Consider the following 13,539-nt stretch of genomic DNA (forward strand, 5'->3'; position numbering starts at 1 on the left):
ACCTCCCGCTGGAGAATGTGTGGCCAGTCGCTCTCCCGGAAAGGGCCAAAGCAGAGAAAGGGGAATTAGCTTTGCTGAAAAGCCCAGCCTTTGGGTCAAGCAGGATGGCACTTATTAATTGCTCAAGACTATTAATTGGATGGGAAGGGAAGATGGGGGGGGGACTGTCTGACAGAAACAAATCCCGCGCGCGCTCATCACACACACACAGACACCAAGCACAGCACACACCTGCCTCAATGAGTTTCTTTAGAAAAGGGGCGCGCCAAGCAACCCCAGAGCAGATGGAAGGGAGCTGCTGACCAGTATGTACATATGGCGCTGATGATTTCCCCAACTTCTCTTTCACGGACAAACAGCTTTCTTTCGTTTTCTTTCTTTCTTTTTTTTTTTAAGTTGGGATGAGGCGAGAGGGAGCAGTTGGCCAAATGGGGTTTCCCTACAGTTTAGACGCTGGTGTGGGAAGCTGGGGCACTGGGATGGGAGGAGAGCTTTCCAAAGAAGCCATAGGCCCTGGCAAAGTAGACTCCTAAGCTAAAGGTGATGCTGTTTACCCTCCCCGCTTCATCTCCTTTAAATACAAGTTTTTTTTCTCATCCCTCGTGATCTTTACTTTCCTCTAATACCACGGCGTGGGGGGTGGGCGGTCAAGAAGCACAGTAAATGAAGCCTGGACGCCTTTTGTCTTGGTACCTAGAAGTCACTCAGGAAAACCGGGTGGGGTTAGGGAATGGAAGGGAGAGGTACGTTTGTCAGTTCTTCGGTGATGTCCAGAAGGGTTCAGATGGCCGGGACAAATGGAGGTCATTCTGTGGATGTACTCAGCTCCAGGCCAGAGCTCATTACCGGGAGTACCAGAAGTGCGGGGCCGCGTGTGGACCTTCGCCCCAACAGGGCCAAACGCAGAGGCCAAATGCGCTGGGACAGCAGTCAGAGCAGGCGGCCAAGACGTCCTGAGCCTCCTGGTCGTTCCCGAGGGAGAGGGTTTTGCGTCTGCTGCCTGGACCTAAGCCGGGCAAAGAAGGTCCCTTCGCCTTCAATGAAGATGTATCTGACAGTAGGGGAGTTGAGGGAGGGGTTTGCGGCTTGTCTGCGAAGGGGCCGTCCTTTCCCATTTGAGCTGGGATTTACTGGGAAACCAACAAGAGCCACCAGGAAAAGCGCGTCTGGCCATTCTCTAGATAACCTGCGGGCCCTGCACATTCTTCTGGGGGGAGGTTTGTACCTCCGCAGGGGCGGGCGTTCCTGGGGTAAGGTGTTGGGGGCAGGCCCCGGCTGCCACGGACGCGTATTTTGTCTGTGGGTGGAATATAGAGGCCTCTCTCCGTCCTGGCAAACAAAAGATTCCACTGCAAGCATTTTGGGAGTCAGCCTCTCAGTGGCAATGGCCTTTATCTTACCCCTCCTACTTAAAGATCAAGTTGGTCATTCTTCCTTTTCATCTTCGTTGAGCTGACTTCATTAGACCAAAATATGGAATTTCAAGAAGTTGGGAGGGGGGCACTTGCGCACCCTGAAAAGGGGAGCGAGTGTTGGCAGCTGATCCTTGCGCAGGACTGAAGCATCACGGATCTCCATTTCAGACAATGCACTTCAATTCTTGTCGTGTGGCTTTGTCCATTTATATAAAGCAAAGAGTGCTGAGTGACAGCCCCAGTTAGCCTGCATGAGCAGATCCTAATAAACCCTCCCAAACCCCGACCTAAAAAAAAAGAAAAAGAAAAAAAAAAAAGCCACATGCCTGCCTGTTTGCCTGCGGCTTATTATTAAGACACCTTCTCAGCTTAAACACTCAAAAGCTAACCAAATGAAATGGCAATTAAGACGAAATTACCCCTTCTATCTCTGAGATGAGTCTGGGGCCAGCTGGTTCTTAGGAGGTAGGCAGGGCTGGTGAGCGGACTCAGCAGAGCCTCAGTATTGCGGGCCTGTAGCCACTGCTACCCGCTCTAGGCGCTAGACCACTTGATGCGGGAAGATGAATTTTGAATGAAGTAAAACTCAAATACTGTTTGGAAGTCGAGAAATCCACCGAGGAGACAGAGATGAGTGTGCAGTGCCTCCTTCATGCCCTCTCTTTGTAAAATATTACTTTCAAACATTTAAGTGTTTGGGGGGGGTAATGGTATTCAAATACCTGGTGCCCCTGCTAAATGGTCCATACAACACAGCCCCCCGCCCCGCATTCAGCAGTCTTTTCGAAAAAGAAGTAGTAAAACACAAAAAGAGGGGGAAAATAGGTTGGGCTGAGGAGTGGAAGACAACGTTTCACCTAAATGTAGAATCTTGTCACAAGTCTTTATTCTCTTATATTTTTCTTAAATATATTGCCAGTTGCACTATTTCTTTATGATGGAAACTTGGGACTGTCCATCATGGTTATTTGTTTTAAAGCTGCGGAAAGTGTAAGCTACTGCCAGGTGTTGCCTTTCAAAAAAGGGAAAAGAACCCAAATTCATGTAAATATGGAAAGAGGAGTATTGTTCCCACTTGGGCAAAGGCAGATACCCCCAAGTCTGGGTGAAATTGATTTGGGTACTCGTTGGAAAAAGCAGCTTTCAGCATCCAGGGAGTGGAACCAATAGGCATGAACACTTACTTGTGTAAAAGGAAGCTTTAATTAATATATATTTCTATCTCTAATATACACACATCGGGGCTAGATCTTTATCTTCACAATAAAATGTGTGCAAATGCTCTCTGCAGAGATGAGTCCCCACCTCAGTCGGTATAGAAAAGCATGATAAAGGTTGGAAAAAATGGATAAAAATGTTGAAAGAACCTCCAGTTCCTTATTAGGCGAAGATACAATATTTATTCCTTGTCTCCTGGGATAAATCTCTTCTGCCTATTGTCCGCCCAGTTCTCAGTGCTGATGCTTAATTTTCAAAACTTCTATATTACCAAGGGACCTACGACATCAGCCAAAGAAATACTCAGCAAGTACAAAATCTGTTCCAGGGAGCTGCTTTTGTGCAGAGGGAAAATTTTGTTCCTACAGGTTTTTAAGTGGGTACGAGGCAAGGAGCTATCTGATCTGGGCAAAGCCATTACAATTTAGATCTCTATCTATAGAACATTTTTTTTCCTTAAAAAAAATTGGAAAATACAAGAAGTTTGGATTTTTTTCCCGATTCTTTTTTTGGAGGGGGAAATTGCATCGTAAGCTTTCGGAGAAACCCAACATGTCAACTACCTTTCCGGGACTAGTCCACGATGCCGAGGTATTATTACTTTTTTTTTTTTTTTGAGCGCGCGTGTGTGTGGCGGCGGCGGCGTGGCGGCGGCGGTGGCAGCTTCCCCTGTCTCTAATTTATATCGGACCGTTACGTTTAATTATAATCTGGCTTTCGGGGGAAGTTAAGGAAGGAAAAGGGAAAAAGTTCGTTATGACATCTGTCGCCAGGAAGGGCAACTCTCTACCACGTTAAGAAACATTTGGCATAATGAGGGGAAAACATAATCCTAATAATAAAGAAAGGGAGGAGGGGGTGAGAAAAGAGATAGAGATGGGAAAAAGATACTCAGAAAGGCAAAGAGACTGATGGGGTGGGGGGCGGTAGGTGGACAAGGGGGTGGGGAACACGCACCCCTTTTGGAATGGGCTTATTCTAGGAGACTAAAGCAGAAAGGGGGGAGTCGGATTCCCTGCCCCAAATGGTTAAGAAAATGAGCAAGTTGGGCGATTTGCACAGACTGGATTTTTTTTTTAATATATAGATAAAAGATTTTGAGCAGCTCTGGCAGAACATCCCAGCGTGCACAGCCGCGGCATCTCGTCGTTGGCAGCGGGTTGGAGTGGCGAGGCGCTGCGCCTGTGGACGCTCTCGCTCTGCTGCCCGCAGCCCCGGAGTCAGTGGCAAATCTGGCTCCCGGGTCCGGCTCCCTGTGCAAGTTGGGCAGGGGCTGTGTGTGTGTGTGTGTGTGTGCGCGCGCGCGCGTGTGTGTGTGTCACCCGCACCTATATAGGGTGGGGGATATTTTTCCGAGCTCTCGACTGTGAGGACGAGGCCGCCCACCCCCAGTCCGCCTGCTCGCACAGGCTCCCCGGCGAAGGCGCGCAGCCCGGCTGCGGCTCGGCACGAGCCCTGCGCGCTCGCGCCCCTCGGAGAGCCGGAGAAAAGCTCCCGGCTCCGGGACAGCCGCGCCTCGGTTGCAAAATGACAAACCTCAAGTTTTTCTGCTCTCCCTTTTCCCCCTCTTCCTTCCAGATACGTCACGACGGATCAAACAGCTACCGTTTGATGCAGCTTGGCTGTCTGGAGTCCGTAGCCAATTCCACTGTCGCCTATTCCTCCTCTTCCCCTCTAACTTACTCCACCACCGGCACCGAGTTTGCGTCCCCCTACTTCTCCACTAACCACCAATACACCCCGCTCCACCACCAGTCCTTCCATTACGAGTTTCAGCACAGCCACCCGGCCGTCACTCCCGACGCCTACTCTCTGAACTCGCTCCACCACTCGCAACAGTACTACCAGCAGATCCACCACGGGGAGCCCACCGACTTTATTAACCTGCACAATGCGCGAGCGCTCAAGTCGTCCTGCCTGGACGAGCAGAGGCGGGAGCTGGGCTGCCTCGATGCCTACCGCCGCCACGACCTGTCCCTCATGAGCCATGGCTCTCAGTATGGAATGCACCCAGATCAAAGACTCCTGCCAGGGCCCAGCCTGGGGCTGGCCGCCGCGGGAGCCGACGACTTGCAGGTAAATAAGCATGCGGCGAATTTGCGCCCTCCCCTCCTCTCCCTCCCCCTCCCGCGCCGTTAATAATCCGACTGTAAGCCGTCTCCCCGCGCCACCTCTCTCTCTCTCTCTCTCTCTCTCTCACACACACACACACACTCACACACACGCACACACACACACCACTTAGGGAAAGTTATCAAAACAATTAAAGGAGGCGTGTGCCACTCTGTCCCTCTCATTGGAGCAGGCATTTCACCTGGACGCTCGGGAGTCCAGCTAGCTGCGGGCCCCCCCACTTTCCGGCGTTCTGCACTGAGGTCTTTTGTGAATCCACATTTCTGTCCCTGAGGCATGGGGTGGGGGAGATCACGTAGGCTGGGGTTGAGCCAACTGGACTCAGAGTAAGACCCGATAAGTTGATGACCAATCGTACCCTCAGTCTCGGAGCTTTGCTGCGTCTACCCGCGTGTTCCAGGCATTTGTCCCAGACTGAGCTTGTGGGGCGCATACTATGAATTGGGGGGGCTGGTTTGTTCTCAGAACATTTGGGGGACCCTGAGCGCCAGCGAAAATTTCACCAAATATCCTAGATCGTTCTGGACAGTAAAGGATCGCAAATGTAAGCCTCAAAAATTTACCCTAATGAAAGGCTCTGCACAATGCACTTGGCCGGGGTGTGGGCTTGAGCCTGGTTCTCGCTGCCCGAGGAGCACCCAATCCCGTCACCTGGCTGAACGATTCACAACTTTGTTTTCACTCTCCAAGCCATTAATTTTTACAAAAGATGCAACTCCTTAGAAAGAAGGAAGGGAAACAAGGGAAGGGAGAGGGGGAGAGAAAATGAATAGGAAGGGAGGAAGAAAGGAGAAAAGATAGGGAGGGAGCGAGGGAGAAAGTAATAAAGGGAGAAAGAGAGGAAGGAAGGAAAGAAGGAAGGAAGGAAGGAAGGAAGGAATTCAGATATGGTGAAGGCCATGACTCAATCAAATGATCTCTCCTACTTTCTTAATGTATTTTTGCACATTGTTTGCCAACAATAGAATATATGATTATGCAGACATACTGTCACAGCCACATTTCTAACAAATAAGTCCACACATGTCCCAAACAGAACCCAGAAGACACGAATTTGTGCATTCTTTTGGCTGAAAGTACAGCTCTGCCTGCGAGTCCACACGAAGGTGGCCACTTTCTCCAAGGTCCCCAGAATGAAAGGAGAGATACTGGAAGAGCACGAGTCGGAGACATAAGAGATCCCTCGTTGCGCACAGAAAATCTTTCCCCCTCACTTACCTTTGAGCAAGGGATTATTTAAAAATTAAAGTGAAAGCCCTTACAGTCCCAACAAAGAGCCCAAGCCACAAAATCCGTGCACGAGAAAAAAGGTTTGGCTCCATAAACCTTGCTTTCTACATTTACATTCACAAAATAATTTTATACGCTCAGGGCATTTTTACATTTTTCACAAGGATCTCCTTATGTCTCAAGAGGGAAAAAAATCTGCCATTCAATGCTTAGCTCAACTAAAACCTATTTACTCCTTTTAATAGCCACGTCTGCCGCTGATTTTTTTGTATCTGTACAAATTTTTTTCCTGTGCTAGGCACAAAGCCGGGCATTTTTCAAAAGAGGGGATTAGAACATTTGCAAGCACGAGACAAAGAGCGAATCCCGTGCAAAAGAACACCGTAGTTTATCCAATTTTCGACTTAGTGCCATTCAACTGGTCATTTATGCAATGTCATCCGACCAAACAACATGTTTTACTTATGAGGGGGAAAAGTTTGTTAAGCGAAGAGACAAAGATTCATTTCCTCTAAGAAAATAAACATCTTAACGGTGCGCCAGAGACAGGGAGGGAAAGTGATTCACTTCCTTGGAGAACTTCCGGCCTCTACCTTTTCCATTTCAGATATTTTGAAAACTTTACTTTCACCCTATGTCTTTTAACACTCTGAACCTCCTTTTTGCCCATAGTGAGGGAAAATTCATCATGAGAGAAACACTCCAAGACACTAGAAGAAATAGAGGAGAATGGTATATATTTATGCATCTATGTCTACAGAAGGGTGTATATACATTTTTGATATAGATATAGAAGCAAGTTGTAAGCCTGGCAAGTTATTTTCTTCCACTCCTCCTGGACTTAGTTGTCCGAATGAAAAAGAAAAACAAAAAAAGTCAGAGCTACTTTTAAAAAGAGAAATGGGGAGGGGATGTGTGGGAGAAACCCGTCTCTCTCCTTTTATTTCTTCCTTTTTAAAACATTCATCAGCATATGCCTCATTTCAAATGCAACAAATGTAAATATACTTTTCCCTGCACAGAATTTTAAGTGAAAGTCCAATGGTTTGGAGGGCGGTCTAAGTCTGCCTAACAGATGCAAACAGTCTTGTGGCTTCAGTTCCATCTTTGAGTCCCCTAAAAAGATTTGCTATGGCCAACAAAGGAAACTGTCACACCTTTTCCCATCACCGCTTTAATTTATGCTCAGTCTCCAACTTTTTTTTTTTCATATTGATTTGATAATCACTTTAAGGCAGAACAGTTAAAATAAGAAAGAACTCGTGAGTAGGTTGAAAAGGGGGGTCTTACAGGCCTGCCTCAATATGGTGAAAATGGGGAAGCGAAAGGGAGCCAGGGCTGTAAAGGTTGTTTTGTAAAGTGGGTTTTTATTATGCACCGACTCTCTCCGCATTTACTTAACTCTTCACGGGCTGTTGGGTAGGTTAACACCCTTCAAGGCCTCTTTCAAGTCCAATACCTCGTTTGTTTGTAAAGGAAAATGAGCCTTTAACACATTTGGACTCAGAAAAAACAAAGAAGACAGAGAGAGAGAAATTTTTATTTTTCTTAATCAAAAATCAGCAGACCTTTTCCTCCTTCCCAGCTCAAATGATCCCTCAATCCATTAGGAGGCTGAAGATCTACAGTGAGTGACACTGAAGGTGTTTCTTCCATAAGACACACTTTGGGTAGCATGATAGGATGCTCTTACATCTGGGGTAAAACAGAACCCTCATAAGATATCTTGAATCCTGCACTTGAAATAGCTCCTATGAGCTCCCAAGAAACCCACAGTGCCAGACTTGAAACTTCTGGTGTAATTTGCTCCACGCAGAAAGTGCCGTGGAAACTGTCTATATATATGCTGTGTGCCTTGATGGAGACTCAAAGCGTTTCTCATTCTCTTATGCCAAGATAAAAGGCACTCCTGTGCTTTGAAGTGTAATATTGTATGGTGCTCTAAAATGCATACCTTAAAATTTATACAACTTTTAGATTGTGGTTTTTCTGGCACTTTTTCCCCTTAAAATTGTGTGTGCTTCCAAACTTGCTTCAGCTCAGTGGTTGCATTTAAATGTCTACCATGGGGTTATGGGGAGATGGGGTTCGGGGTGGGACAGGTTGAAAGACTTAACTAATGTATCTATTAGTATCTATATGAGTGATTTTCTTTCTTTTTCTTTAATTAAGGGCTCTGTGGAAGCCCAGTGTGGGCTCGTTCTCAATGGTCAAGGTGGAGTGATAAGAAGAGGTAAGTAACACCATATTAAAACTAAACATTCTTCTCTCATCTGTTACTTTGTCTTGAAAGTCCAGTGATGCTTTTAAACATCAGATCCCCATCTGATGATAGAGGAAACAATGACTCTTGGTCAATTACTCTTGTCCCACACAGGCATACCCACATTAAAAACTTTCCCTTCCTCTACTGAGGCTTGAACCAGCCTGTGTCCAAAAGGCTGTGATAGAAGAGATTTGCTCTTCCTCAATGGAGCAGTGACAGAACCAAAGTTAGAGGCAAAAAAAAAAAAAGGGAAAAAATCCTTCTCACACTCCCTTTTCCCATCACCACATCCTCGAGCAGAATTTCTGGTCTCTTTTAGCCATAAATGTGCCAGCCACAGCCTGGGTGTTTGAGGTAATGGTGTTAGCTTGAGGCTTTGAAAGGTTAAATTCATTGGGCTTCAGGGAAGGCTAATGAAACACCAATATTGTAGCTGCCCTCATTTTTCTAAGTGTCCAGAACATTTCTTTCTTTAAGGGAGGGTGAGAGGAGGAGGTGGTGTTAACTGTACCGGATAAAGCTTTCTTGTTCCCATCTGTTGAGGGAAACATCTGAATCCAGAGTTACCCATGGAATTGGAAGGTGGGGGGTAGGCAAGAGTGGAGAGCTGTTGATTTTGGCTCAGACACTGATGGGAGCTGCATCTCAAATATTCCATTTTGACAAAAGGTTTTGAACTATGACATTTTAAGGGCCTCAAGGCAGTGCCAATTTTGCTGGCTTCCCCACTTCACTGTACCCAGGGCCTCTCAAGCTTATTTTCCTAGCAAGCTGAGTAACCCGAGGAACACACAAGGCAAGGCGGACCAGCTGTTATCCCAACTTCATACGAATTAATAAGATGTGGCCTATTCACTAGGACTAATTCCAGCTCCAGGGCCGCAGTTGTCTCTAGTAACCGAACCACTAAAAACTGAGTCATTTCTGATGGCACCAAATAAATGTCCTTCAGTCCCTCTCCACCCCTTTCAAAGCTTGTTAAAAGACTCCAGTGTTTTTCCAAAGAAAAAAATGCATCTATAGGAAGCAACGGATTATTTCATGTTTAAACTGCAGGTTTTACAACCCAATGTCCAATGTGAAACTCCGTTTAAATTGAGGTGGGAAGAAAACAGAGTTTTCCTTTGGGAAACTGACTATTGTCAGAGTGGATATTTGGAACTTCCATTAAATGGAAAATGGCTATTTAAATCTGTTGTTCCACCTCATGGCGATTTGAAAATTATTATGTTTTAAACTACTACTGTTGCTCCACAGAGATTTTTAAAAATTAGCCCTATTAAGCTTCAGTCAGGCCAATACTCAGCCATTTTGAAATGACATGAAATAGGCCCAGACTAGTGAAAATTGAAATAAAATATACATATTATTGGAGAGAGGGATTAAAATACACAGTGAAAGAGGGACCAGGTGACGTGCTGATCCGGGTCCGTTGGGGTGTTCACACTAAAGGTGAGGCCAAGTACTCAGGGCGCACGGAGATGTCGGTGGTGCTGAAGGACAGCGCCACTAATTAGAGCCCGGAGCTGTCTCCTCCCAGAGCCCGGCTCGCGCTACTGCGTTTTTGCGTTCAGTTCCGCAGTTGCTCCAACATCACCTTCTCAAATGCTTGGCAATTACATCCGATCGTACAATAGCTGGTAGGGGGTGAGAATTATGAGGCCGAGGCGGACAGCTGGAAGGGAGGCGGCTGTGCAATCAGTTGAATTTTTGTTAAGAGATTTAGGGGATAGCCCTCACCACCCACCCAAGAAAGGCCAAAGCTCTCCAGTCACTACAAGATGGAAAATGCGTTCCTGTCCTCTCAGGGCCATGGAAATGGTCTTCCTTAGGTAACGTTTGATTGCTCTTGTAGAATTCGGCGTCATTCACCTAAAAATAGGAGCCGAATTTATTTTAAACCAAACATTGATCTTTTAGAAGAACGGCGTGGCTCCAAGGAGAGAGGGGAGGTAACTTGGGGTTTACGTCTGTATTGTTTGACTAAAGCCTAATCCTTCCCCCCTCCGTGCAAAGGCATTCAGAATTTAGCTGCTGAGTTTATTCCATTTCCACGTGTCTTAGAGAAAGGCCAATTAATTTCGTTGAGCCTCGGAGACCAGGGTGTGTGTCTCTGTGTGTCTGTTTACTGTGAAAGGATCAATGTTCATGACAATTTGCAAATGGATAGCAAGGAAGTCTTGCATTAAAAGGTGACGTTTGTCCTGCCGCCTGCACAGCTCTTTCATCTCAGGACTCCCTGTTTTTTAAGAAACGCTAAGGAAGTCCCTTCTCTCTATTGTCACTGGTAGCACACAGGATTCTAACATCCATAGCTCGAGTCACCTTTGTTCATCACAAATCGGGAGGGCTTTAACTCAAGCGCTCTGCTATGTCGCCATATTGTGCAATAGGTCAGGTGGAAAAGTCTATTTCTCTTCTGATCCACGCTTTACAGGTGACTCACTGTATGAAACATGATTTCTTGAAAAGCGAAACTTTTTGCCATTTTTCCTCTCCTGCTGAGCTCTCGGATGAACTTACATTTCTAATGATTTCCAGAATTTACTGTGGGAGGAAAAAAATAGATTTCACTTCTCAAGACCCCTGGATGCTCTTTTAGAAAAAAAGACAGTGCCCTAAATGCCCTACACGAATTCACCAGGGAGAGGCTGTCCTGTTTGCAGTGTGGTATGTGTGCTTGTCAGGGGGAGGTGTGTGTCTCAGTTCTTTAAATTTGGCCACTTCTGTTTGCAAAGAACAAAATACCATTTCCCTGACTCACTCTGGTAAGTGGCAGTTACACTGTTTTGGCCTATAATGAAGCCCTATAGCCAGAGAACGTGGAAGAGGGTCAGCGGCGAGGTAATTACCACCTAGATAAAATATTTGCCACCGCATTGGAGGTGCAGCTCCCTGAGCGCTCACTCTCGGTTAATGGTGTGCGCGATTTTGCCCGCAGCTCCGCCACTCCAACCATCAGAACCAATAATCTTTACTTTACCCTGTGCTCGCGTATCGATAGCTTCTCTCGCCTCCGGCACTGGCTTTGATATGTTAATATTTCTGAGTAGCAAATTCTGCAGAGATCATATTAATGTTGTACGTACAGAGTGGAGCTTTGCCTTCGTTGAATATTCAGATACTGGGTTTCAAAAGGCATCTCTTGAAGAAATGAGGCTTCTATTTACAGGAGTCATCTGTGTTTTTAATCATTAAAAAAAAAAAGAAGGAGAAGAAGAAGAAAAAGAAAGGAAAACCCACTCTTCTTTTCCCCTTGAATCTTCCGAGGCTCCCTTATGGCCCCTTCCCCTTTGTCAGATGCTCATCCCTTTCATTTCTCGCTCTGAGAATTTAATAGTAGGACAACAATGTTGATCATGACGACGATGATGATGATGAAACTAATAATGAGAGGATCCAGATTGGAAATGCAGGAGTAGGGGTTCAGTTGGCCCATGGCTTTCAGAAGAGGATGGAGATGAGATGAGAAGACCCAGCTTTTTCATATTTGGGTGGAAAGGGACATTTTGGCCCTGGTCTTTTTTTTGTGAAATCGGGATGGCAAACTCAAAAAAAAAAAAAGAAAGAAAGAAAAAAGTGAAGAGGGGAAGCGCCCTTGTTTCGCTTTGTGATCACCCTGCCTTGCAGCCCCAGGCTAATTTCAGAAGCTTAAATACCGCCATAGCCTCTGGGCCAAGCGGAGAGGGAGCGGACCCGGCCACGGGAAGGAAGGAGCGCTTACTGGATTGCCCGTGGCTACACAAAATACAAACTACTTTGAATCAAAACATTTTGGGGGAATTAATTTGATCTGAACTCTGCACGTTTTAAGAGAGCTGGAGTGCGTCAGATCGCTTAGAGGTGACTGGCACGCCAGCGGAGGCATTTACGCTGCGGTGCAAACACTGTCAGATCTGATTTAATTAAAAAAAAAAAAAAAAAAGCTTCCGTGAAAGGGGGCTTACCATCAGTCGCCCAGTCTGCCATTAACCGGGTGGATGGACCCGACCACTCTTCCCGTCTGCAGCCTTCACGGCTGCCCACAGGCGGCTTGAGCAGAAGGATGAGATTTCCTTTGTTTTTTCGGGTTTCGCGAGGGCCCTGGGCTTTGGAACTGGAGTTAGAGAGAGACTTTGACTCTTTCAGCAGCTCCTGGAAGGAGTAAGATTAAAGGGGGTGTGTATGTGTGTGAGAAGCCCTATTCCTCTTCTTTTGTCAGAGCCCCTGGAATCTGTTTACTCAAATCACCAAAACTCATCCCTGTGGCTCATCCACTGTGAAAATATTGTCAGAAATACACCTGGGGCTTCGCCTGCCGTCTTAGTGTCCAAACACAGATGCTGCAGGTGCTGAATTCAGTCTCTTTTAGATGAAGTATAAAATTCATGTACCAAAGGATCTAGAGGCATGGTTTGTTGGAAATCTATTTTAGGGGGAGGGGAGCTACTTTTCCATAGCCTACTGATGTCTCTCTAATTTCTTTATTGCTTTGGACATCACCAAAAGCCAAAGCACTCTCTGCACACACGTTACACACCGACCACTACCTTAAACCAGTAGGTCTCTCCGTGCAGACCTCCCTTTCTTTTGTTCTGCGTGGAATCTCGACCCGGATAAGCGCATTCAGACTTGGTAACCCGGGAATACCTGTAACGACATATCCTTCCCCCAAACAGTGCAACTAGCTGCGGATGCGGCATCCGAGGCCTATTTGATTGCAGTTAGGCCCCTTATCCCTTTACTGTTTGATTACAATTAACATCTGCTTTGCGTGGAGGGAGGGGATTACGTGGGGCGAGGGGTGGGTAATTGGGACTGAGAAGGGCGAGAGGCTAGAGAGAAAGCAGCTGAGAATGCTCCTACCCTACCCCGTTTACACGCGCACCTCATAGAAATGCAGCCGCGGAACAAACGGACAGGAAACTCCTGTAATCACTTACACATTTTTTAATGTGTCAGAAAAAAACGAGCGATCACTGGAGATGAAGAAGGGGAGAAAAAAAAAATCCCTGCCATTTGTATTTCTTTCATTTGAATTGTAAACATCTGTTTGGCTGTAAGGCGAACAGAGCATTTATTTTGCTCTCCAGATTTGGTCTAATGATGTCAACACCGAGGCGGCGGCGAGTGGGGCGGCGCTGCGGCTTTGGAGAGGCTGCGCGCACGGGCCCGCGCCCGGAAGCCCGCGGGAAGTATTGATCGCACCTGCGTAGCGTGCGGGGCCTCTAGCCGTCCTCAGCTCTGCTCTGGGGCGGGAAGGCACCCGGAGGGGAAGAGTAGCTTAGAGGCAGCTTT

General features: G+C 46.7%; 1 protein-coding gene across 1 annotated transcript in view; it reads left to right on the plus strand.

Moving 5' to 3' along the window:
• Positions 1 to 2,675: 2,675 nt before the first annotated feature.
• TFAP2D (transcription factor AP-2 delta) overlaps positions 2,676 to 13,539 on the plus strand; it is a 54,642-nt gene continuing 43,778 nt past the window's right edge. Inside the window, exons 1-3 of the mRNA XM_065885750.1 lie at positions 2,676 to 3,224; positions 4,212 to 4,709; positions 8,169 to 8,229. Coding sequence (XP_065741822.1) covers positions 3,186 to 3,224; positions 4,212 to 4,709; positions 8,169 to 8,229 — 598 coding nt within the window. The 5' untranslated portion in view covers positions 2,676 to 3,185. The remainder of the gene's footprint in view (positions 3,225 to 4,211; positions 4,710 to 8,168; positions 8,230 to 13,539) is intronic.

Source organism: Phocoena phocoena, chromosome 10 (genome assembly GCF_963924675.1).
Source record: "Phocoena phocoena chromosome 10, mPhoPho1.1, whole genome shotgun sequence".
Lineage (NCBI taxonomy): Eukaryota > Metazoa > Chordata > Mammalia > Artiodactyla > Phocoenidae > Phocoena > Phocoena phocoena.